This window comes from Hyaena hyaena, unplaced genomic scaffold (assembly GCF_003009895.1).
Source record: "Hyaena hyaena isolate Hyena2069 unplaced genomic scaffold, ASM300989v1 scaffold_30, whole genome shotgun sequence".
Lineage (NCBI taxonomy): Eukaryota > Metazoa > Chordata > Mammalia > Carnivora > Hyaenidae > Hyaena > Hyaena hyaena.
The window spans coordinates 1,650,997-1,673,758 of NW_024080662.1; the positions used below are offsets into that span (position 1 = coordinate 1,650,997).

At 43.1% G+C, this 22,762-nt stretch overlaps 1 protein-coding gene and 1 pseudogene across 1 annotated transcript in view; one reads left to right on the plus strand and one right to left on the minus strand.

Annotated features, from left to right (window-relative positions):
* Positions 1-5,565: 5,565 nt before the first annotated feature.
* The window catches only part of PRKAR2A (protein kinase cAMP-dependent type II regulatory subunit alpha), a 104,474-nt gene continuing 87,277 nt past the window's right edge, over positions 5,566-22,762 (plus strand). The window contains exon 1 of the mRNA XM_039228227.1: positions 5,566-6,089. Within this exon, the coding sequence (XP_039084158.1) occupies positions 5,837-6,089 (253 nt within the window). The 5' untranslated portion in view covers positions 5,566-5,836. The remainder of the gene's footprint in view (positions 6,090-22,762) is intronic.
* On the minus strand, positions 14,336-14,660 carry LOC120229232 (annotated as a pseudogene).

Below are 22,762 nucleotides of genomic sequence, written 5' to 3' on the forward strand. Positions count from 1 at the left end.
CTGCCCCGTTTTGCAGGATGTCTTTAATCTCTCACTCGTTTGGAAATGATCACATATGTGTTTCCTGAAGCTCTTCTCAGGAGCACCCTGTCCTTGAGACAGTTCTGCAACCTTGGCCTTTGCCTGGAAGCCCTTGTGAGTGTATTTATGTTCCAGCCAAGTGACAGTCATTCCCATGGCTCAGGATCACTTTTACAGTCTGTGCTTCTGGATAATTTGCCCTTTGTTTTTTTTTTTTTTTTTTTTTTTTTTTTTTACAAACAGTTTATTGTCAAATTAGTTTTTACATAACACTCAGTGCTCATCCCCAAAGTGCCCTCCTTCATGCCCATCCCCCCCTCCCCCCCACATCCATCAGTCCTCAGTTTTTGTCAGCATTCAAGAGTCTCTCATGGTTTGCCTCTCTCCCTTTCCCCCACCATTTCCGCCCTTCTTCTCCCCCTTGGTCCTCCGTCAAGTTCCTCCTAATCCTCCTATACGTGCAAACATATGGTATTTGTCCTTCTCTGCCTGACTTATTTCGCTCAGCATAACACCCTCAAGGTCCATCCATGTTGCTACACATGGCCAGATTTCATTGTTTCTCATTGCCATATAGTATTCCATGGTATAGATAAACCACATCTTCTTGATCCATTCGTCTGTTGATGATAATTTGCCCTTTGAAACAGCTTCCATTTTAAAATGGAATGTTTTGGTTCCTTGACGTTAGTGGGGGAGATTCTTTTACTCCTTTGGTTGTTCAGTAGATGTTAAGTCAAGTAGGGAAGCCCCAGGAGGCATATTTGTGAAGGGAGCAGAGCAGATGGTGAGTAACTCCCTCCTGACTGGCACTTCCTTTTTTATGATGCACTTTGAAATGCCACCTGTTCCTGATATATCTTTTCTCTCCCGGATGGGGGTAGGTTGGGGGAGAGGTTGGGGCCCTCCTCAGCAATTTCTTTGACTGTCACAGACATTCTTAAGTGGAAGTGAGTCGCAAGTGTTAAAACAACCAACTGGTGATAACAGCCTCACCCAGGCACAAAGCAGAGTATAAATGGGTCAAAGGTGAGAGGCAGATGGTGGGATGTTGCAACAAGCCTATTAGAAGCAACAGTAGTGGGGCATTTGGGTGGCTTAGTTGGATGAGTGTCCAACTGTTGATCCCAGGATTGTGGAATCGAGCCCTGCGTTGGGCTCTGCCCTGAGGATGGAGCCTGCTTAAGTTTCTCTCTCTCTGCCCCTCTCCCCTACTTGCGCTCTCTCTCTCTAGAAAAAAAAAAAAAAAAAGCAACAGTAATGCCATTTATACTGCTGTAAGGTCAGAACTTCTCAACCCATAATTCTTTCCCTACAGTTCTTTTGAGGCTGGAACCCCCATGCCCTTTCTAACCTTTTCATTGGTTCATTCTTATTTCTTTATCACCATGTAACTCAATGTTTAGTGGGCAATGATTTTTACCCCCACATTCAGATGTGGAAGCCACTGCTCAGACAGGGCAAACTGATCTGCCAAGATTATTGGCAAATTGATAATAGAGTACAGGTAATAGAGTGAGGTCTGGGTGTCCATAGGCCTGAAGAAACGCTTGTGATGCTATCAGAGGCTGTCTGGGCTGCTTGACCTAAGCTCCAGGAGGCCTGTCTGTGCCACAGTGTCAAAGCCCAGGCATCTGACCTGTAAGTCAGGCCACGGGTAGCACACAGAGTCCCCACAGGCACTGGGAAAGCCCCATGGCCAGATGTTCCCTGAGGGTTCTCTTTTCTGCTTTCTCTGCTCTGGTGAGCATGTAGGCCTGTGGCTCTCCAGCCAGGCTCTCCCTTGCTTTCTAGGTTTAGTCCTTGCCCTGAGACTGACACTTTCTGGGGACACAGTGTCCTGGGGAGGTGGTGGCTCACAGGTGCAGAAACAGGTGGCCTGGGAATTAACTGGTCTCTGAGGCATGGATGCTTGTTAAAATAGACCAGACTTTTTGGACCAAAGGCAGTGGCCCCATAAGCAAGGCATTATAAGGCTGAAGGACAGTTTGGGTGATGGCTGAGAAAACATTGTCCATTTCCCCAATTATTCCTGTCAATGAAGATCATAAATACTTCTAAGGCAAAACAGAAACTGGTGGTGGTAGATACTAAATGAGCTGGGAAGACTGGACTAGAGGGGCTGGTGTGCAGAGGTGATCAGGTGACCAATGGGTCCCAGGAGACAAGTAGGGGAATGGAGTGGCTTCAGGATTCCCTTTGGGCATAGAAGAGGGAGCTGTGGTTGCCTCCTCCTCCAACCCCAGTAGGCAGAAGGTATCAAAGGGCAGGGGAATATAAGCTAGGAGGTCTGGGCTAAGAGCAACCTTCCAGAGGAGTCTGGGGGAGTTTGGGTGTTTCCTTCTTTCCTGGAAAAAGAAAAAAATCCTTTAAAATACTAAACCTATGGGGGCACCTGGGTGGCTCAGTTACACATCCAACGCATCCAACTCTTGATCTCAGCTCGGGTCTTGATCCCAGGGCTGTGAGTTTATTCAAGAGTACATGAAATCCACCGTTTTGTTGGACATAGTAGTTGGTGCCCTGCCTATGTTCATTTTCACCAGACCCACTGCTATCGGGCTAACCATGTGCCCCACCTGTATTACTGTGCATCCATAGTTGTAAAATCATTGTGTTCATGTCTGCCTGTGGTTGGTGGTGTGGCATTCTGTGCAAGATTTGACTGCCTGCTGGATAGTGACTTCTGGGTCTGGCTTGGAGCTGAGCACCTCTCAGCATTCTGGGGCCTCCTCTACCACAGTCTCTTTATTTCTCTTGCTTTTGAGGGGCTCTGTTTTTGGCCTTTTCACCTACTATCACTTACTGTTGGCAGCTGTTTCCTGGTTACTGGCTGCCTGTAGGTCTGGTTGCCACAGTAACCTCCAATGGTGCAGCTGGACAAGCTTGAGTAAAGACAGCCCTAGGAGGGTAAGGGTAGAAGATGTGGGATTCAGGGCCCCTAGTAGTCTTTCTTGTTCTAGGGTACTCTTCTTTGGCCAGCTCAACTAGGCATTCATGAAAGGCTCTTGGGACTCCACTTACTATAGAAGGGCTTCCTGGAAAGTGCAGAGATGGATCCCTGCTCTTGGGCCAGGTATTAGGGGAGGGGAGCCAAATAGGGCCTTGAGGCTGGCTCGCTGTCCTTCCTTACTCTCAGGCTGGTCTAGAACAGCTATGGGGTACCTGCTTTCTGTGGCTCTCATTCCTTCCAGCTCCAAAGATGCCCTTTGAATGTCCTGTTTGCTGGCTAGATGGGCAAGCTGTGGAGCATCTGAGAGCAAACTGGCCTGCTCCTGGCAGAGGCTGATGGAGGTTCCTTGGTGTAACTGGGAGAACCTGTCCACACCCAGCTCTGTCATTAGTTCTGGAGTAGCCTTCCTCTATCTTATTTTGTAATTGAGGTCAGAGTCCTAACTGTACAGGCACCTGTCCCCCTTTAAAACATATAAAACATAAAGAATGAGCAAACTAGGGAGTGGAGTTGTGAATTTGCTTTCCAAAGGGTTGGTTGTAGGCCTGTTTGAAGCAGGCAGATCCCAGATGTGGTGGAGTAGGAGTCACAACCAGGTTTTCTGGGTATGTGCTGACTCTTGGAAAACTTGGAAGGGTGAGGGGTCGGTCTACTCAAGAGCAGAGAAGAGTTGGGGAACCCTGTTCCTTTAGCCTCTTTCTGCCTATCTGTACTGCCTAGTGCACTATTCAGAAACACAGCTTTGAAAAAAGTATCCTAGTTTTTTTTTTTTTTTTAATGTTTTATTTATTTCTGAGAGAGCGAGAGAGACAGCGTGAACAGGGGAGGGTCAGAGAGAGAGGAAGTCACAGACTCTGAAACAGGTTCCAGGCTCTGAGCTGGCAGTCAGCACAGAGCCCGACGCGGGGCTCGAAGCCACGAACCGCGAGATCATGACCTAAGCGAAAGTTGGACTCTTAACCGACTAAGCCACCCAGGCGCCCCTAAAAGTATCCTAGTTCTGATGCAGGGGTCAGGAGAACAGTTTTACTGGCTTTACTTGCTGTGTGGAAACAGCAAGTTAATTCATTCATTCATTCATTCATTCATTCATTCAGTAAATCTTCTCTAAAGAGTTTGTAGTAAGGACCAGCAGGAAACAAGTTGAACACTATCCCTTGGGGCGCCTGGGTGGCTCAGTCGGTTAAGCCTCTGACTTTGGCTCAGGTCATGATCTCACGGTTCGTGGGTTCAACCCCCGCATCGGGCTCTGTGCTGACAGCCAGCTCAGAGCCTGGAGCCTGTTTCGGATTCTGTGTCTCCCTCTCTCTCTGACCCTCCCTTGCTCACACTGTCTCTCTCTCTCTCTCTCTCAGAAATAAATAAAACATTTTAAAAAATGTTTTTAAAAAGATGAACACTATTTCTCACAAAGTAGATGGTCCAAGACTCTTTCTAGAGGTCAAGGAACTTGACCAGGGAGACACTGCTGTTTGGAATCACAGACTTACCTGGCCTAGAGCGTGGGTGGCTTCTGTACCAGCAGGGATCGGTTGCTCCTATTACCAGAAGCTCAGTTCCCAGCAGCATTGAGCTCCTGGGTGTGTGCCAAGCCAATATGAGAGGTCTTAGTGCTGATTTTAATTAATACTGGGTAATTACCAGGTGGAGCTTAACCATCCTAAATGCCTTTGAGGTTCCCAAGCCGATAGCTAGTCACTTTCTCGCTAGGCCCAGCAAGAAGAGGCAGGACTCTGTCCTATGCCCACTGGCCTTTTGTCAGCACTGTGACCCAGGACAGTCACCTTTTTCTATTCCCTTCCAATCTGGTGTAGGTGAAGGGGGCAACTTGGGAAATAGCCTAGCCTCTCCAATTCACCTATGCCCCCTCCTTAGTAGGGGCAAAGGATAACACCATCAATGTGAGTCCAGGGTGGAGTGTGGGAAAAGAGGCATGCAGGCCTAGTTCTGGAAATCCTGGTGGGAATGCTCGAGAGGAGGAACAGACACAGAGGTTGTTCCTGCTCTGGGCCTTATTCCAGTTTCTTGGGGCATATGTTTGGCTTAGTGACTCTTCAGGCTTATTTCTCTGCTGTGGGTCCCAAATTACTATATCACTGAAACTCCTGCTATCTACAAGACCTTCCACGTTTGACATTTCACAGACCTCCTGCCAGACTTCTGAGGATCCTATGGTCATGCCACCATTCCACCCAGTGGCCAGGGTTGTCCTAACTTTTTACCAGGCTCCGAGTCAGCTTGAACTGCACCCCCTGAAGTGGGCCCTCTTGCTCTCCACCACAACTGGAACCACACTGTGGTTTTAATTTATGTGCCTGCGTCTAGCTATCTGGCTGTAGGATATGTCCCAGGAGCCTACCAGGTGTCAGCAAACACGAGTCTCCGAAACAGCACATGAAAGGTCTATGGGACTAGGTGGAAGTCACTGACGACTCCCTTTGGCGGGCAGACCGCTCATTCCCGCGCCTCATCCTCGACCTCGGACTGCTTAGTGCCAGCGGGCCGCCCAGCAGCGCACGCGCACTGAGGGCCTACGGGCGGCGGGGACGCGCACGCCCGCGGCCGCGTGCGTCACAACCCGGGCTCCGGCCCCGCCCGTCCCGCCTGCCCGCTCGTGGGTCCCCGCGGCAGCGGCGGCTACCCACTGACAGCGGCGGCGGCGCCAGGCCAGCCGTAGTAGCGTAGGGTCGTGCGGCTCAGAGACGCACACCCGGCCGAAGGGCGGCGCGGCGCGAAGAAGGCCGGAGCCGGGTCGCTCGGGAGGAGACCTCGCGGGCGCCAGGCGAGAGGCCGGCGTGAAGGAGCGTGGAGCCAGTGGCTGCCGGCGGCCCGGACCCGCCTGTCCTCGCGGCCGCCGCCGGCATGAGCCACATCCAGATCCCGCCGGGGCTCACAGAGCTGCTGCAGGGCTACACCGTGGAGGTGCTGCGGCAGCAGCCGCCCGACCTCGTTGACTTCGCGGTGAACTACTTCACCCGCCTGCGCGAGGCCCGCTTGCAAGCCGCCAGCCCGCTCGCTGCCCCTCCTTCCGGCTCCCAAGCTCTGGAGCCCGGCCTTGGCCTGGTCACCGACGCGAAGGCGGAGAGCGAGTCGGAGGACGACGAGGACTTGGATGGTAGGCGGCGGGCTGGGCCGACTTTCGCGTTGGGGGGACGGAAGGGGGCGGTGCAGGGGTCTCCAGCGGTCTAGAGGGGCCGCGGGCGCCGAGCACGCTGGGCCGGGCCCTCGGAGCTCTCCAGCGGAGTTTGCCCGGGTTTCCCGAGCCGCGGGCGTGTGCCCCGCGTGCGCCACTTCCCAGCTGCGTTCCGCGGTCCCCTGATCCCCGAGCGCACCGAGTGAGTTGTCAGATTCAGCCTGGGAGCAAATGTGCGCGCCTTCGGCCCGCGTGGTGGCGCGGAGCCCACGTCGGCCTCGCCTCTGCTGGGGGACACTTAGCCCGGTTTCGTGGCGAAGACAAGGACGCTCACATCGACCGACTCACTCGTGTTTAATGACCGGGATGGTAACTTTGTTTGGAAATCACTCGTTTTGTGAGAAGTTATGGTGAAAACTTTTAAGCATAGATAAAAGTAGACAGAGAAAAGGTGAAATGAACCCCTACATGCCACTGTCCACATTCAACAGTTTAAATATCTGTCATAAATGTATCTTCTCTACTTTTTTTTTTCTTTGCTGAAATATTTTCAAGCAAATGCCAGTCGGGTCATTTCACCTCTGCATAATTGGACATGCATTTCTTAAAATATTTATTAAAATATATGTAAATATATTTAAACTTGACTAAAACAAATGGATCAAATTTGGTGAGGGTAAATGATAATTATCTTGTTTAGCATATAGGGTGCAGGAAAAAAGAACACTTTCTATATCAGGTTTAAGCAAGGTTGTCAAAAAGCAATTCCATTTTCCTTGGTTGCTTTAACCTAGGCTTGGTCAATTTAACAATAGAACGATCCTGCTTTTGAACCGCCAAAATTTAACGAAATGATGAAAACAGAGACCAAGTTAGAGACTTTAGTGTTATTAAAGCATACTGGAAAAAAAAACAAACTAGTTCTGAGTTGAAGCCGCATTCAGGTCATGCCAACAACAAGGAGTTAATTATCGGTCATTGCTGTTGGAGGTTGTAAGCTTCGATGTTGACAACTTCCCATAGCTTATTCACCATTAAGAGTAGAAATGGTTCCTCTGTGTTTCTTTGACTTATTGCACATTAAATTATGAGATTTTTTTGCTTTTTAAGTCTTGAAATCAAATTGTTATTTTCCAGATCTCTTCCAAAGGTTTGCTTTGTGGTCTAAGAGAAGTGGTCAGACCTGTTTGATTTCAGATTCACTTTAAAATGGGGACAGTGACAGTGATCTTCCAGGGATAAATAAAACTCTTTAAAAGTTTTATTTCAGGAGTGTCTGCTTTGTTTGTTTCACTGACATATCTATAAATCACAGAGCTGTAACCTGTTTTTGTGAAATTTTTATGTATACACATTAGTACTTTAGCAGTTAGTCCCAGATGAGTAAAACAGTTTACAAGTTTTGTGTTATCTTTGTCATCTTTGATATCTTTTTAAAAATTGAGTTGTCTTACATCTTTGTAACCTTATGCTTTATTTCACTAGCATGTATATATTTGTTGTTTATAGCTCTAAAGTGGCTGTGCTACGTATAATTATAGAAGTCAACACAAGGTGAACTTTTATTTACAGATAATAGACTAAAAATACATTGCACACAATGAGATACCACTTCACACCCATGAGGATGGGTATTATGAGAAAACAAAAACAAAAATAGCAAGTGTTGATGAGAATGTAGAGAAATGGGAGCCCTTGTTCATTACTGGTGGGAATGTAAAATGGTCTGGGTGTTGTGGAAAACAATTTGGTGGTTCCTCAAAAAGTTAAACATAGAATTATCATATGATTGAGCAATTTCACTGCTATGTATATATCCCAGAGAATTGAAAGCAGGGAGCCAAACATATAGTTATGTGCAGAATTATTCACAATAGCTGAAACAACCCCTGTCCCATCGGAAGATGAATGGATAAATAAATTGTGGTGTGTATATATATATATATACATATACGTATATATATACAGTGAAATACTATTCATCCTTTAATAATGAAATTCTGATACATGCTACAACATGGATGAACCTTGGAAACATTATGCTAGTGCAATATGCCAGACACAAAAGACAAGTATTTTATAATTCCGCTTATATGAGGTACCTAGAATAGGTAAATTTACAGAGACAGAAAGTAGAATACAGGTTAACTGGCAGCTGGGGGTTGCTGATAATCGGGTGTTATTGTTTAATGAGTGTTGAGTTTCTTTTCAGGATGATAAAGTTCTGAAATTGGATAGGGGTGATGGTTGCACAACACTGTGAATGTACTTAATGCCATGGTTGTACATTTAAATATGTAAAATGGTAAGTTTTATGCTATGTACTTTTTTCCACAATTTTTTAATGTTTATTTATTTTGAGAGAGAGAGAGCGAGCAGGAGAGGGGCAGAGAGAGAGGGAGAGAGAGAATCTTAAGTAGGCTCCGCACTATCAGTGCAGAGCCCGATTTGGGGCTCTGTCTCACAAACTGTGAGGTCATGACTTGAGCCAAAATCAAGAGCCAGCCACTTAACCAACTGAGCCACCCAGGTGCCCCTACCACAATTTTTAAAAACATAAGAAGAGAACTAACATATTCAGTGATTAGGAACATTAGGGTAATAAGCCTATAACACTTAAAATAAGAACTAGGATATATAGTGTAAAATATGTATATAGCAATGAGATTTTGTTTAGTATGGCTAACCATCAATTCAGTTTTTAATATTATATGCTATTTGAAAACTCAGAGTTATTAGCTATTATTGGTTTGTTGTAATAGCAGTTTTTATATCAAATAGCACACTTAAGTATGAAGTATTATAATGAGTATTTAACTCTTGGAAAAGCCCGAAGAGTTCAGATTTATTTAAAAAAATTTTTTTAAGTTTAGGGGTGCCTGGTGGCTCTGTCAGTTAAGCGTCCGACTTCGGCTCAGGTCATGATCCCTCCGTTCGTGGGTTCGAGTCCTGCGTTGGGCTCTGTGCTGACAGTTCAGAGCCTGGAGCCTGCTTCAGATTCTGTGTCTCCCTCTCTCTCTGCCCCTCCCCTGCTCACACACTCTCTCTCTCTTTCTCAGTAATAAATAAACATAAAATTTTTTTTTAATTTTTTATGTTTTATTTATTTCTGAGAGAGAGAGAGGTAGAGAGACAGCATGAGTGGGGGAGGGGCAGAGAGAGAAGGAGAGAAAATCCCAGGCAGGCTCCAGCACTACCAGTGCAGAACCCTATGTGGGGCTTGAACTCACGAAACTGCAAGATCATGACCTGAGCAGAAACCAAGAGTTGGATGTTTAATGGACTCAGCCTGCCAGGCACCCCAAGAGTTTAGATGTATTAATGTTAGTGTAACTATAACCTCATGAGGACAATAATTGGTATTCAGACTTGATTTATTTCTATAATTATTATAAAATACCTGTGGGTCTCCCAGCATGTACATACACACACACAAGTATTATGTATGTAGTATATTTATATGTTACTATAGCATACATATTTGGTAATAGCTTTGCGGAATATAATTCACATACTATATAATTGACCTGTTTAAAGTGTGTAATTCAGTAGTTTTATTATATTCACAGATATGTGCAACAATCCCCACAGTCAGTTTTAGAACAGTTTTTGTCATCCCAAAAAGAACCCCATACACTTTAGCCACCAACTGCCAACACCTCCAGTCTCCTCTAATCTGCATTCTGTCTCTATAGATTGGCCTATCCTGGACATTTCATATAAATGGAATAATGCAGTATATGGTCCTTTGCTCCTGGCTTCTTTTACATGCCATAGTTTTTTTTTTAAATTAATTAATTAATTTGTAATAGTTCATTGTCAAGTTGGTTTCCATACAACATCCAGTGCTCTTTCCTACAAGTGCCCTCCTCCATGCCTATCACCACCCCCTACCCCCCCACCTGCCCTCAATTTGTTCTCGGCATTCAAGAGTCTCTCGTAGTTTGCCTCCCTCCCTCTCCCTCACTATTTTTCCCCTTCTTCTTCCCCACAGTTCTTCGTTAAGTTCCTTCTAATCCTCCTATACATGCAAACATGGTATCTGTCCTTCTCTGCCTGACTTACTTCACTCAGCATAACACCCTCTAGTTCCATCCATGTTGCTACACATGGCCAGATTTCATTCTTTCTCATTGCATGGCATAATGTTTTTAAAGTTCATCAGTGTTGTAGGATAAAGTAATATGTCACTCCTTTTTATTACTGAATATTATTCTGTTGTATGGATATACCACATTTTTTTAATCCAACCGTTGATAGGCATTTAGGTTGTTTTCACTTTTTAGCTGTTAGGAATAATGTTGTTATGAATATTTCACATGTACAAGTTTTCATGTGGATATGTGTTTTTCTCTTTGTTATGTATACCTTGGAGTAGAATTGTTTGGTCATGTGTTAACTCTTTGTTTAAACTTTTGAGGATCTGCCAGATTGTTTTCCAAAGTGGCTGCACCATTTTACATTCTAACCAGCAGTGTATTCAGGGTTCTAATTCCTTCACATCCTTATCAACACTTACAATCTTATTTTTAATAGCCATCCTCATGGGTGAGATATAGTAGCTCATTGTAGTTTTGTTTTGCAGTTCCTTAAATGATGTTGAACATCTTTTCAAGTGGTTCCTGGTCTTTTATGTTTCTTTCTTTCTTTTTTTTTTTTTTTTTGAGAACTGTCTATATTTGATGAAGTCTTTTTTTTTTTTTAATGATTTATTTCTGAGAGAGAGAGACAGCGTGAACTGGGGAGGGTCAGAGAGAGAGGGAGACACAGAATCCAAAACAGGCTCCAGGCTCTGAGCTAGCTGTCAGCACAGAGCCTGACACAGGGCTTGAACTCACAAACCATGAGATCATGACCAGAGCCGAAGTCAGACGCTTAACCAACTGAGCCACCCAGGTGCCCCTGGAAGATGAAGTCTTAATGTATCATTTTCTTTTGTTATTTGTGATTTAGGTGTCATATTTAAGAAACCATGGCCAAAAGCAAGATCATGAAAATTAACCTCACTTTTAAGAGTTTTATAGTTTTAGCTCTAACATTTAGGAGTTGGTACATTTTGAGTAATTTTTTGTGTACAATGTGTGGTACTTCTTTGCATGTGGTTATCCAGTTGTTCCAACACCATTTATTAAAAAGACAGGTTTTTTTTTTTTCTCCATTTAATTGGCTTGGTACTTTTGTTGAAACTCAATGTCATTGTCTGTTTCTGACTCAGTTCTGTTCCACTGATCTCTGTATCTGTATCTGTCCATGTCCCACTGCTACACGTCTTGATAAGTAAGATTCGTAGTAATTTTGGAATCGGCAAGTGTGAGCTCTCCAACTTTGCTCTTTTCAAAATTGTTTTGGCTTTTGCGGTTCCTTGAATTTATATGTGAATTTTAAGATTAGCTTGTCAATTTCTTTTTTTTTTTTTAATGTTTTTTTAATTTATTTATTTCTAGGAGAGAGAGAGAGAGAGAGACAGCGTGAGCAGGGGAGGGTCAGAGAGAGAGGGAGTCACAGACTGAAATAGGCTCCAGGCTCTGAGCTGGCAGTCAGCACAGAGCCCGACGCGGGGCTCGAACCCACGAACCGCGAGATCATGACCTAAGCCAAAGTCGGACTCTTAACCGACTAAGCCACCCAGGCGCCCCTAGCTTGTCAATTTCTATAAGGAAGGCAACTGGAATTTTGATAGAGATTGCATTGAATTTGTAGATTAGTTTGGAAAGTATTGCCATCTTAACATTATTAAGTCATCTAAATCTATGAATATGGGATGTCATCCATTTGTTTAGACCTTCTTTAATTTCTAAAGAGTTAACAATGTTTTACAGTTTTCAGAGTATAGGTTTTAGACTTCTTGTGTTAAATTTATTCCTAAGTAATTCATTCCTTTTGATGCTATTGTAAATGGAATTGTTTTCTAAATTTCATTTTCACATTGCTCGTTGCAAGTGTATACAAATAGCTAATTTTTAAAAATAGTGATCTTGTATCTTGTAACTTTGCTGAGCTTGTTTATTAGTAGGTTTATTAGTAGTAGGGGTTTTTTTAGTGGATTTTTTATGATTTTTCTCCGGCATTTTTACTGCACAGTACAGACCACATAGCATCGGAGTGGGTCCAAACAACATTAGCAGAACTTTTTTGGAATTGCTTAATAATAATATCCCTGCAATTCACATATCTGGATCTCTCAGCAGGATTTTGACACTGTTGAACCACCCTCTCTCAAAATTGTCTTCCTCTTAGCCTCTGTGTCTTCATTCACCTAGCTCCCCATCCACCACTTGGCATCCTTTCTGCTCTTTAAATGATGGCTTATGATCTCCAGAATTTAGTTTGTTCACTTGTTTGCCTCCGTGAACAACCCTCTTCCTGAGCATTTTTACTGCCTTGAACCTGAATCTTCAAAATCAAAACTATAGCTTAAAACTTTCTCTGCTTATACATATACCTATTTATGCTTTTTGTTTTTTAAAGTTTATTTATTTTTGAGGGGGCAGGGGAAGGACAGAGAGAGAAAGGGAGACACAGAATCCGAAGCAGGCTCCAGGCTCTGAACTGTCAACAAAGAGCCCAAACTGGGGCCCAAACTCACAAACCAACCACAAGATCATGACCTGAGCCGAAGTCAGATGCCTAACCGACTAAACCACCCAGGCACCCCTTTCTTGTCTTATTCTTTATTTTTTATAGAAAAGGCTATAGTGACTATTTCTCTATAGTGTTGTCATAATGAATTTTTTTTTATTGTGATAGACTATATATAGAATTTACTATTTTACCATTTTAAAGTATACAATTCAGGGGCATTGAATACATTAATTATTTTGTGCAACCAACACCACTATTTTGTTCTTTTTTTTAAAGGTTGTTTTTGATGGAGCTCCTGGGTGGCTCAGTCGGTTAAGCATCCGACTTCAGCTCATGTCATGATCTTACAGTCTGTGAGTTTGAGACCTGCCTCAGGCTCTGTGTTGACAGCTCAGAGCCTGGAGTGTGCTTCAGATTCTGTGTCTTCCTCTCTCTCTGCCCTTCCCCTGCTCATGCTCTGTCTCCCTTTCTCTCTCAAAAAATAAACATTAAAAAATAATAATAAAAGTGGTTTTTTTGGTGGGGAGCACCTGGGTGGCTCAGTTGGTGCCAACTCCTGATCTCAGCTCAGTTGTTGGTCTCCAAGTTGTGAGTTAAAGCCTCACGTTGGGCTTCCAGCTGGGTGGACCCTACTTTAAAAAAAAGATTATTTTAGTTTTTTGAGGCTCCTGGCAATTCAATATGAATTTTGTGATCAGTGTTTTCTGTTTCTGCCAGAAAGCCTGTTTTCTGGGGCACCTGGGTGGATAAGTTCAGTTAACCATCTGGCTCTTGATTTTGGCTCAGGTTATGATCCCAAGGTTGTGGGATTGAGCCCTGTGTTGGATTCCATGCTGAGCATGGAGTCTATTTGGGATTCTCTCTCTCTCTCTCTCTCTCTCTCTCTCTCTCTCTGCCCCTCCCCATCCCCTTTTGCAGAATAAATGAGTAAACATTTTTTAAAAAGAGGCCTTTTTAAAAATTTTATCTTCAGAATGTTGATAGTATATACAACTACAGCTGATTTTTGTGTGTTGTCTTGTACCCTGAAACCTGTGGATTTTTTAGGATTTTCTGTATAAAGATCATGTAATCTGTGAATAGATTTGTTCCCTTTCATTTTGATTGCCTTTTATTTATTTTTCTTGCCTAATTGCTCTGGCTAGGACTTTAAGTACTATGCTGAATAGAAGTGAGACTAAAGTGGGCATCCTTGTCAGAGAGACAGAGAGAGAGACAGAGAGCAGGGAAGGGTCAGAGAGAGAGGGAGACACAGAATCTGGAATAGGCTCCAGGCTCTGAGCTGTCAGCACAGAGCCTGACGCGGGGCTTGAACCCACAAATTGTGAGATCATGACCTGAGCCAAAGCCGGACGCTTAACTGACTGAGCCACCCAGGCGCCCCCAATGATTGAATTTTGTATGTTGAATCACCCTTGCATTTTTGGGATAAATCCCACTTGGTCATGGTTTAAGGTATAATCCTTTTAATACGCTGCTGGATGTAGTTTGCTGGTGTTTTGTTGTCATAATTATTTTTGCTGCATTTTGTAAATTAAGTGAATGTATTATATTCTACTTAATTATTTTCCTTTCAGGTTGCCTCCAGATGTTTGCTTGCATGAATTTTTTTTATGTATATACATTTTGATAATTTATTAAGGTAGTTAAGCATCAGCATTGGTGACTTCAACCTCAGTTCCTGGCTCAGATGAAAGTAACCTGTTTAACAATCTCAGAAAGACTGTGTCAGTCAGTGAGTTGCTTGTGGATCCTCACCTGAAAAAGATCCCAAGTCTTAGTACCTTCACCACAAGGAGGTTTCTGAGTAGTGATTCTCAGAGTCTTGTTAGGAATCTAAACTGGCTCTTCCATTTTGGGATTCTTTTCCTTTACTTCAAGTCAGCACATAATCTTCTTCAGAGCTTTTACATTGCGGCTGGTTAGGGTAACTGTAGTTTGGTGAATCACTACCTCTGGTTCCAGGGGTGATTACTCTGTTATATTTAAGAGCCAGGGCTGCAGCTCAGCTTCCTGACAGAATTGTTCCTCTGGAAGAGCCAACAGCAGTGCGTCAAGAGCAGGAGCCAGCACCCCAAGCTCCACTGCAGCTGTGACCATGTCTTCCTCAAAGATTGCATAAGGCTTTTTAAAATGTTTGGCTTATTCCCCTAGAATAGATTGCTAGAAATAGAATTATTAGGTCAAAATGTACTTTTTATGATCATGTAATATACTATATAGTTATATGCTCTTCAGAAGGATTGTGCCAATCAGTATACAGTCATCATCAACATATGTGAATACCAAATTTTGCTGTGCCGTTGATAGCACAAGGTATTAAAATTCTTTTTTTTATATATATATTTTTTTATTTCTAGGAGAGAGAGAGAGACAGCGTGAGCAGGGAAGGGTCAGAGAGAGAGGGAGTGACAAACTCTGAAACAGGCTCCAGGCTCTGAGCTGGCAGTCAGCACAGAGCCCAACGGGGGCTCAAACCCACGAACCGCGAGATCATGACCGAAGCGAAAGTCGGATGCTTAACCGACTAAGCCACCCAGGCGCCCCTAAAATTCTTTTTTTTTTTTTTTTTTTTTTTTTTTACAAATAGTTTATTGTCAAATTAGTTTCCACATAACACTCAGTGCTCATCCCCAAAGTGCCCTCCTCCATGCCCATCCCCTCTCCCCCCCACATCCATCAGTCCTCAGTTTTTGTCAGCATTCAAGAGTCTCTCATGGTTTGCCTCTCTTCTTTTCCCCCACCATTTCCGCCCTTCTTCTCCCCCTTGTTCCTCCGTCAAGTTCCTCCTAATCCTCCTATACGTGCAAACATATGATATTTGTCCTTCTCTGCCTGACTTATTTCGCTCAGCATAACACCCTCAAGGTCCATCCATGTTGCTACACATGGCCAGATTTCATTGTTTCTCATTGCCATGTAGTATTCCATGGTATAGATAAACCACATCTTCTTGATCCATTCGTCCGTTGATGGACACTTAGGCTCTTTCCATGTTTTAGCTATTGTGGAGAGTGCTGCTATGAACTAAAATTCTTTAAAAAATACTAATTTGAGGAGATTTTTTTCAATGTTTTAATTTTAATTCATTTTATAGGAAGGTTGAATATTTTCATCTAATGTCTGCTCATGTTCAATGTAGGGTTGTATACTTGAGATACTTACTTTATCAATTTATATTTTGAATTGGTGAGAATTGCTGACTCCTTGCTTTTGTTTTAATTTTTTTTTTTTAAGTAAACTCTACCCCAAATGTGGAGCTCAAACTCACTACCCCAAGATCAAGGGGCATACGCTCTACTGACTGAGCCAGCCAGGTGCCCTGACTCATAGCTGTTGGAAGGTGAGAGAGAGAGGAAAGTTAAGATTTACTCCTCCTCACACCCCATCTGGGATGAGTCTGCTATTATTTTTGGAATACCAGAGAGATGATGCTGTTAATAAAGATACCAGATAAAGAAAAACTTTTATTTCTGTTTTTATAGCACTTCTGACACTACCTGGAGTTAGTGCAGACCACACAAGTTAAGGGCTTAGTCCCACAAGATGGCCCCCACTTCAGATGCTAATTACAAGTCCTGGCCTCCTATACTTCTAACAGACCATCTCTAAGTTTGGGGGTGTCCATGAACCCCTCTTAGAGTTTGATAATTTGCTAGAATGGTTCACACAACTTAGGAAAGTGCTTTACTTACTGTTACCAGTTTACTATGAAGGCTACAAGCTAGGAACAACCCAATGGAAGATATACCTTGGGCAAGGTATGTAGGAAGGGGCACAGAGCTTCTGTGCCCTCTCTGAGCACACCACCCTCCCAGCACCTCAGTGTGTTCAATCTGGAAGCTCTGAACCCAGATGTTTAGTTTTTCTGGAAGTTCTATTATGTAGGCATGATTGATTAAATCACTAGCATTTTTGATGAGCTTAATTCAAAGCCCTTTCCCCTCCTTGGAGGTCTGGGGGCTGAAAGTTCCAATTTCCTAGTTGGTTCCTCTGGTAACCAGTCATCCTCATTAGCATAAATTTAGATGTGGTTGAAAGCGAGTTATTATGAGTAACAAAAGACATTCCTCTCAATCACTTAGGAATTCCAGGGGTTTTAGGGGCTCTGTGCCAGGAACCAGGGCCAAAGACCAAGTAAATATTTCTTATTATATCACAGTATCACATTGGGAAATTTCAAAATTTATCTTTATCCCTCCCCTCTTTTCTCTCCTCTCCCCTCCTTTCCTCTAAAGGGGAAGACAGAGTTGGACCTATTGCATGAATTTGATAGACTTGCAGGATAGCCTGGTAGAAATAGCCAGCCGGCTGTGGTGTCTGGGTGATTCAGTCATTTGAGCATCCGACTTTTGATCTTGGCTCAGGTCATGATCTCACGGTTTGTAAGATGTAGCCCCACATTGGGCTGCAATTAACAATGTGGAGCCAGCTTTGGAATTCTCTCCCTCTCTCTCTCTGCCCCTACCCAACTCACTCTCTCAAAATAAATGAATAAACTTTTAAAAAAGAAAAGAAAAGAAATAGCCAGCAGGCCATGGTAATCACAGGCCTGGAACTGGAAGACAGGTCAAGGCTAGATGAGAGGTATGAGAAGCCATCAGTGTGGTATGGAAGTGGATGAGGCTGTCCTGTCCAGTTTGAAGAGAATAAGGCTATGCTAGTGATGAAGTTTTGGAGGTAATGGTGGGGTTCGTTGGTTCTGGAGCGGACTGCCAAGAAAGAATTCCTGAAGATGTCTTTGGTACAAAAATGTGATTTTATTAAAGCATGGAGACAAGACCCATGGGCAGGAAGAGCTGCAGTGTAAGTGGGGTGATGGTGGTGACTGTTTTATAGTCTGGGGAGATAAAGTCAAAAGGGAGTTTCCAAAGAGACTTTCACATGCTAAAGACTTACGGGAGCCCAGCTATTGTCAAGTTAAGGTTGTTTTTCTCTCTAGCAAAGCATTAACATTAAGACAGTAGGGAGTTCCTAGATTTTATTTATTTAATTTTTTTTAACGTTTATTTATTTTTGAAAGACAGAGCATGAGTGAGGGAGGAGCAGAAAGAGGGAGACACAGAATCTGAAACAGGCTCCAGGCTCTGAGCTGTCTGCACAGAGCCAGACGCGGGACTTGAACTCACAAACCGAGAAATCATGACCTGAGCTGAAATTGATGCTTAACCGACTGAGCAACCCAGGCGCCCTAAGGGAGTTCCTAGATTTTAGGCTGTTGATGGGATTGCCTTTTTCTGGTAAAACTGGTGTAGACTGTTATCAGTTTAACCATTTGTGTTTTGTCCTTTCTTGTTTTGGGGTAGCCGAAAGTGTCCAAAGAATATGACACATGTCCCACCTGGGAGGGGGTTGGTGCTAGCTTGTATTTTGCCCTCAGCCTGCTTTATCAACACGCTCCCTTGTGCAACTGATACTGGGACCTCTGGCCGACACTCTGGTTTTTTGTTTCTTTCTTTGCTTTTTGAGAGAGAAGGCACAAGTGAACAAGGGGCAGAGATAGAGAGCAAGAGAGGGAGAATCCCACCAGGGGCAGAGAGGGAGAGAGAGAGGGAGAAGCAGGGCTCAATCAGGGTTCATGTTTTGTATTCATCACCCAAAGCAGGGCACGAGCTCACTACCCCAGGCGGGGCTGTGCTCACCTGATTTGGGATTCATGACCTAAGCCGAAGTCGATGCTTAATGCCTGAACCACTCAGGCACCCTTGACATTCTGGGTTTAAAAAGTATGGGTAAATGCCAAGATTTAAGACTTTGGACAGGGTGAGAATGAGAGTAGTCTTTGACTCCTCCCCCCCCCCCACATTAATCCTTTTGGAAGTTTTCTCTATGAAATAATGCCTCCAGTATTGTATTGTAGCATGTATTAATTCATTCTTTTTTAATTGCTCAATAGTATTCCATCATATGTATGTAGTGTAATTTGTTTACCCATTAATCAGTTGATGGACATTTGGGCATTTTCTGCCATTTGGTCATTGTGAATAGTGCTGCTACTGCATATCTGTACATTTCTTTGTTTGAGTACCTGTTTTTAATTCTTTTGGGTATACACCTACGAGTAGAATTGTGGGGTCATATAACAGTTCTGTGTTTAGTCTTTTAAAAATTTTTTTTAATGTTTTATGTTTATTGTTTAATATAATATAATATTATATTATTAAATAATTAATAATATAATATTATATTAAAATATTTAATTAATAATAATTATTAATTATATATTAATTATTATTAATAATAATAATTAATATTTAATTAATGTTGTTTAATATAATAAAATGTTTAATGTTTTAATGTTTATTTCTGAGAGAGAGAGAGAGAGAGACAGTGTGAGCAGGGGAGGGTCAGAGAGAGGGGGAGATACAGAATTTGAAGTAGGCTCCAGGCTCTGAGCTAGCTGTCAGCACAGAGTCTGATGCGAGGCTCAAACCCACGAACTGTGAGATCATGACCTGAGCTGAAGTTGGACGCTTACCCAATGGAGCCACCCAGGTGCCCCTGTGTTTAGCTTTTTGAGGAAATGCCAAACTCTCTTCCACAGTGGCTTAACCATTTTACCTTCTTGCCAGGGTACTTGGATTTCAGTTTCTCTCATGGCATTGGCATACTTGTCTTTTTTATCATTGTCATCCTAGTGAGTGTGAAGTGTATCTTATGGTTTTCATTTGCATTTCCTAATGACTAAACATGTTGAACATCTTTTCATGTGCTTGTCCGTTTGTATATTTTCTTTGCAGAAATGTTTATTCAATTCCTTTGTCCATTTTTAAATTGGGTTGTCTTTGTTGTTGAGATATACGAGTTTTTTACATATTTCAGATGCTTAGTTCCTTACCCGATATGTAATTTGCAAGTGTTTTGTCCGATTTTGTGAGTTGTCTTTTTACATTCTTGGAAGAACACAAGTTTTAAATTCTGACAAAGTTCAATTTGTCTATTTTTTTCTTTTGTTGCTATGCTTTGAGTGTCATACCCAGTCTGCTTTTTCTGGATCCCTGCCCTAGCTCTCTTCTCCTCTTTTGCTTGGACAACCACAGGAGTTTCTTCTATTTTAAATGGAGATCAGATTATATCATTCTTTGGTTTAAATCCCCTCATTGCAAATGGAATGCAATCCACATATTTTCCATGGTCTATGCAATCCTGCAGGATTTGGTCCTGGTCTTTCTCTCTACCTTCTCTCTCTAGCCCTACCCATTCTTGTTTGCTAAGCTTATTTCTACACTTGCCCCACTCTCCCTCCCTAAGTACTCTGTGAATGCTGTGGACCCTTCCTGAATCTTCTCTCCTGGCTCTGACCAGCGGCTCCTCTTCTTTAGGACTCAGCTTCAGAGAGGCCTTTTCACATTTTTCTGCTTAGAGTAGGTCCCTTTGTTATTGAGATTTAATGGCACCCCAGGTGGTTACATTAGAACTCTAATAATGATCTAGAATTCTTCTTTGCTTTTTGTTGTTTTTCTTTCAATAGAACAGAAGATCCTTGAGGATGGGAAACGTCTTATTCTTTGTCTCCAGTGCTTAGCTTACACTTCGTCCATAGTGGGTACTTAATGAGTGAGTTTCGGACAGGGAGCTGATTGTGGAGACTGGCATCACGGAGTACACTGGGAGAGCACAGATATGGGCGCAACAGGAGGGGCTGGTCTGTCAGTGGTGTTGGAAGCAATGGGGAGGGTCAGCAGAGGTGAGGCTGGTGTTGAAGTGGTTGCACTCAGCTGTAATTCTCAGGGTGTTGTGTGCTGGTCTCAGCCTGCACTGTAGTTAGACTGGCCCTTGAGTTTCTTATTATGATTGCAAGTCACCCTTCAAGAATAACCATCAGGAAACTTTGAAAAAATAAAGGTTTATTATTTACTGGGCTTGGAAATTACACAGCACACGTGGAGCCACACAGTGAGGATGTTGTAGGGGGGTGGGAGGAGTGCACCTGCCTGGGAGTGAGAGAGCAGGAGCACACACAGGCCCAGGGGTTCTACTTTTTTTGGAGTTGAGGGTGGGGGCCTAGGGTTTTTGGGCTCACTCTTTATTGGGGAATTTAAAACATAGAAAGAGAAGAAACAAGTGGCCCAAATGATCATTTATCAGAAACAACCAATATCTCTAAAACAAAGGAGCCTCAGTGAAGGAGGGCAGTCTGGCTCTTTATCTAATCAAGTGGCCTGCTACGGGTTTATTCAAGATAGCCCTCTTGAAGTAGATGCCTCTTTGAAGTGAAGGTCTAATTAATGTTTAAGTCAGTCACTTGTATTACATAAAGAACAAAAACCTGGGCGTACACTGCCCAGGGATAGAGGCTCCATGTGTGGCTGTGGTGGAAGAGGTTGGGGTGGCAGCAGGACCCGGAGTGTATGTGAGAGCAGGTGGCTGCAGAAGACGCACATAAGGAGTGGGGAGTCCATTCTGAAGAAGTGAAGAAAAAACCAGTGATAGCGTGAAAGAGAGGTGGGTGTGAGGGAGGGTTTTGTTATTGTAAGACATAGTCCCCTCTAGTAGGTTCCTGTATAGAGGAAAGGAGTCAGAGAAGGCAGCTGATGCAAGATGGCCTTAAGGCTGGATGGGGAGAACAAGTGGGGATGTCTATTCAGAAAGTAGAAAGGGGTGTTATTTGCCTTTATTTAATTTAAAAGATAATTTAAGGTTTTACTTAAAAGCCTTGACTTTTACTAGTTGAATCTCATAGAGGTGAATGTGTAAGAAGGGAAAATTATCCCTTGAGACAGGTTATTGATTTTTCTAAGCTTATCTGTCTGTTGGCTATTTTTAATGTCATGGATCCATGAGAGAGAAACAAATGCATTTTTAAAAATGCTTATTTATTGGGGCGCCCGGGTGGCTTAGTCGGTTAAGCGTCCGACTTTCGCTTGGGTCATGATCTTGCGGTTCGTGGGTTCGAGCCCCGCGTCGGGCTCTGTGCTGACTGCCAGCTCAGAGCCTGGAGCCTGTTTCAGTCTGTGACTCCCTCTCTCTCTGACCCTCCCCTGTTCACGCTGTCTCTCTCTCTCTCCTAGAAATAAATAAAAAACATTAAAAAAAATTAAAAATGCTTATTTATTTATTTTGACAGTGAGCAGAGGAGGGGCAGAGAGAAAGGGATGGAAGGATCCCAAGTAGGTGCTCCACTGTCAGCACAGGGCCTGATGTAGGGCTCTAACTCATGAACAATGAGATCATGACCTGAGCCAAAATCAAGAGCCAAGTGCTTAATTGACTGAGCTACCCAGGTGCTCCTGCATTTTGTTTTTTTTTTTTTAAAGATTACTATCCTATCTTGCAGAGCTTATTTGGAAGAAGGTTCTTTTTAAAAAATAACAACTTCTTTATACAAAATCTTTTAACTAGAAATTAATGAAAAGACAGCTTATTGGAACTTTTTTCTTTTTATTTTTTTAATAAATTAAAAAACATTTTTTAAATGCTTATTTATTCCTTGAAAGAGAAACAGTATGAGCCAAAGAGAGACAGAGAGACACAGAATCCAAAGCAGGCTCCAGGCTCTGAGCTGTCAGCACAGAGCCTTAACTCAGGGCTCAAACTCATGAATTATGAGATCATGAAGTCCGACGCTTAACTGACTGAGCCCCCCAGGTGCCCCTATAAATTTTTTTAATGTTTATTTATTTTTGAGACAGACAGAATATGAGTGGGGAAGGGGCAGAGAGAAAGGGAGACACAGAATCTGAAGCAGGCTCAAGGCTTGAAGCCATCGGCGCAGAGCCCATATCAGGGCTTGATCCCACAAGCCATGAGATTATGCCGTGAGCTGAAATTGGGTGCTTAACTGAGCCACCCAATTGGAACTTCTTTCCAGTCTCAAAACTTTTCACTATTTGATGAGAGATGATGAGCTATTTCTGGATGATTTTATTTGTTGGAATTTTCCATTTTTTGCTCTTATAAACTTCTTACTCTGTTAAAAAATGAAAGAAATTTAAAAGCCACTATTATGACGAAAATACTTAGGAAGCAATTATGATAATGAGGAAATCAAACTTTTACATTGTGGTTTCTGGAAATAGCCAGATATTTTAACTCAACAGTAAGGTGAGTGAATTATCCTTGGATTAGTTTTT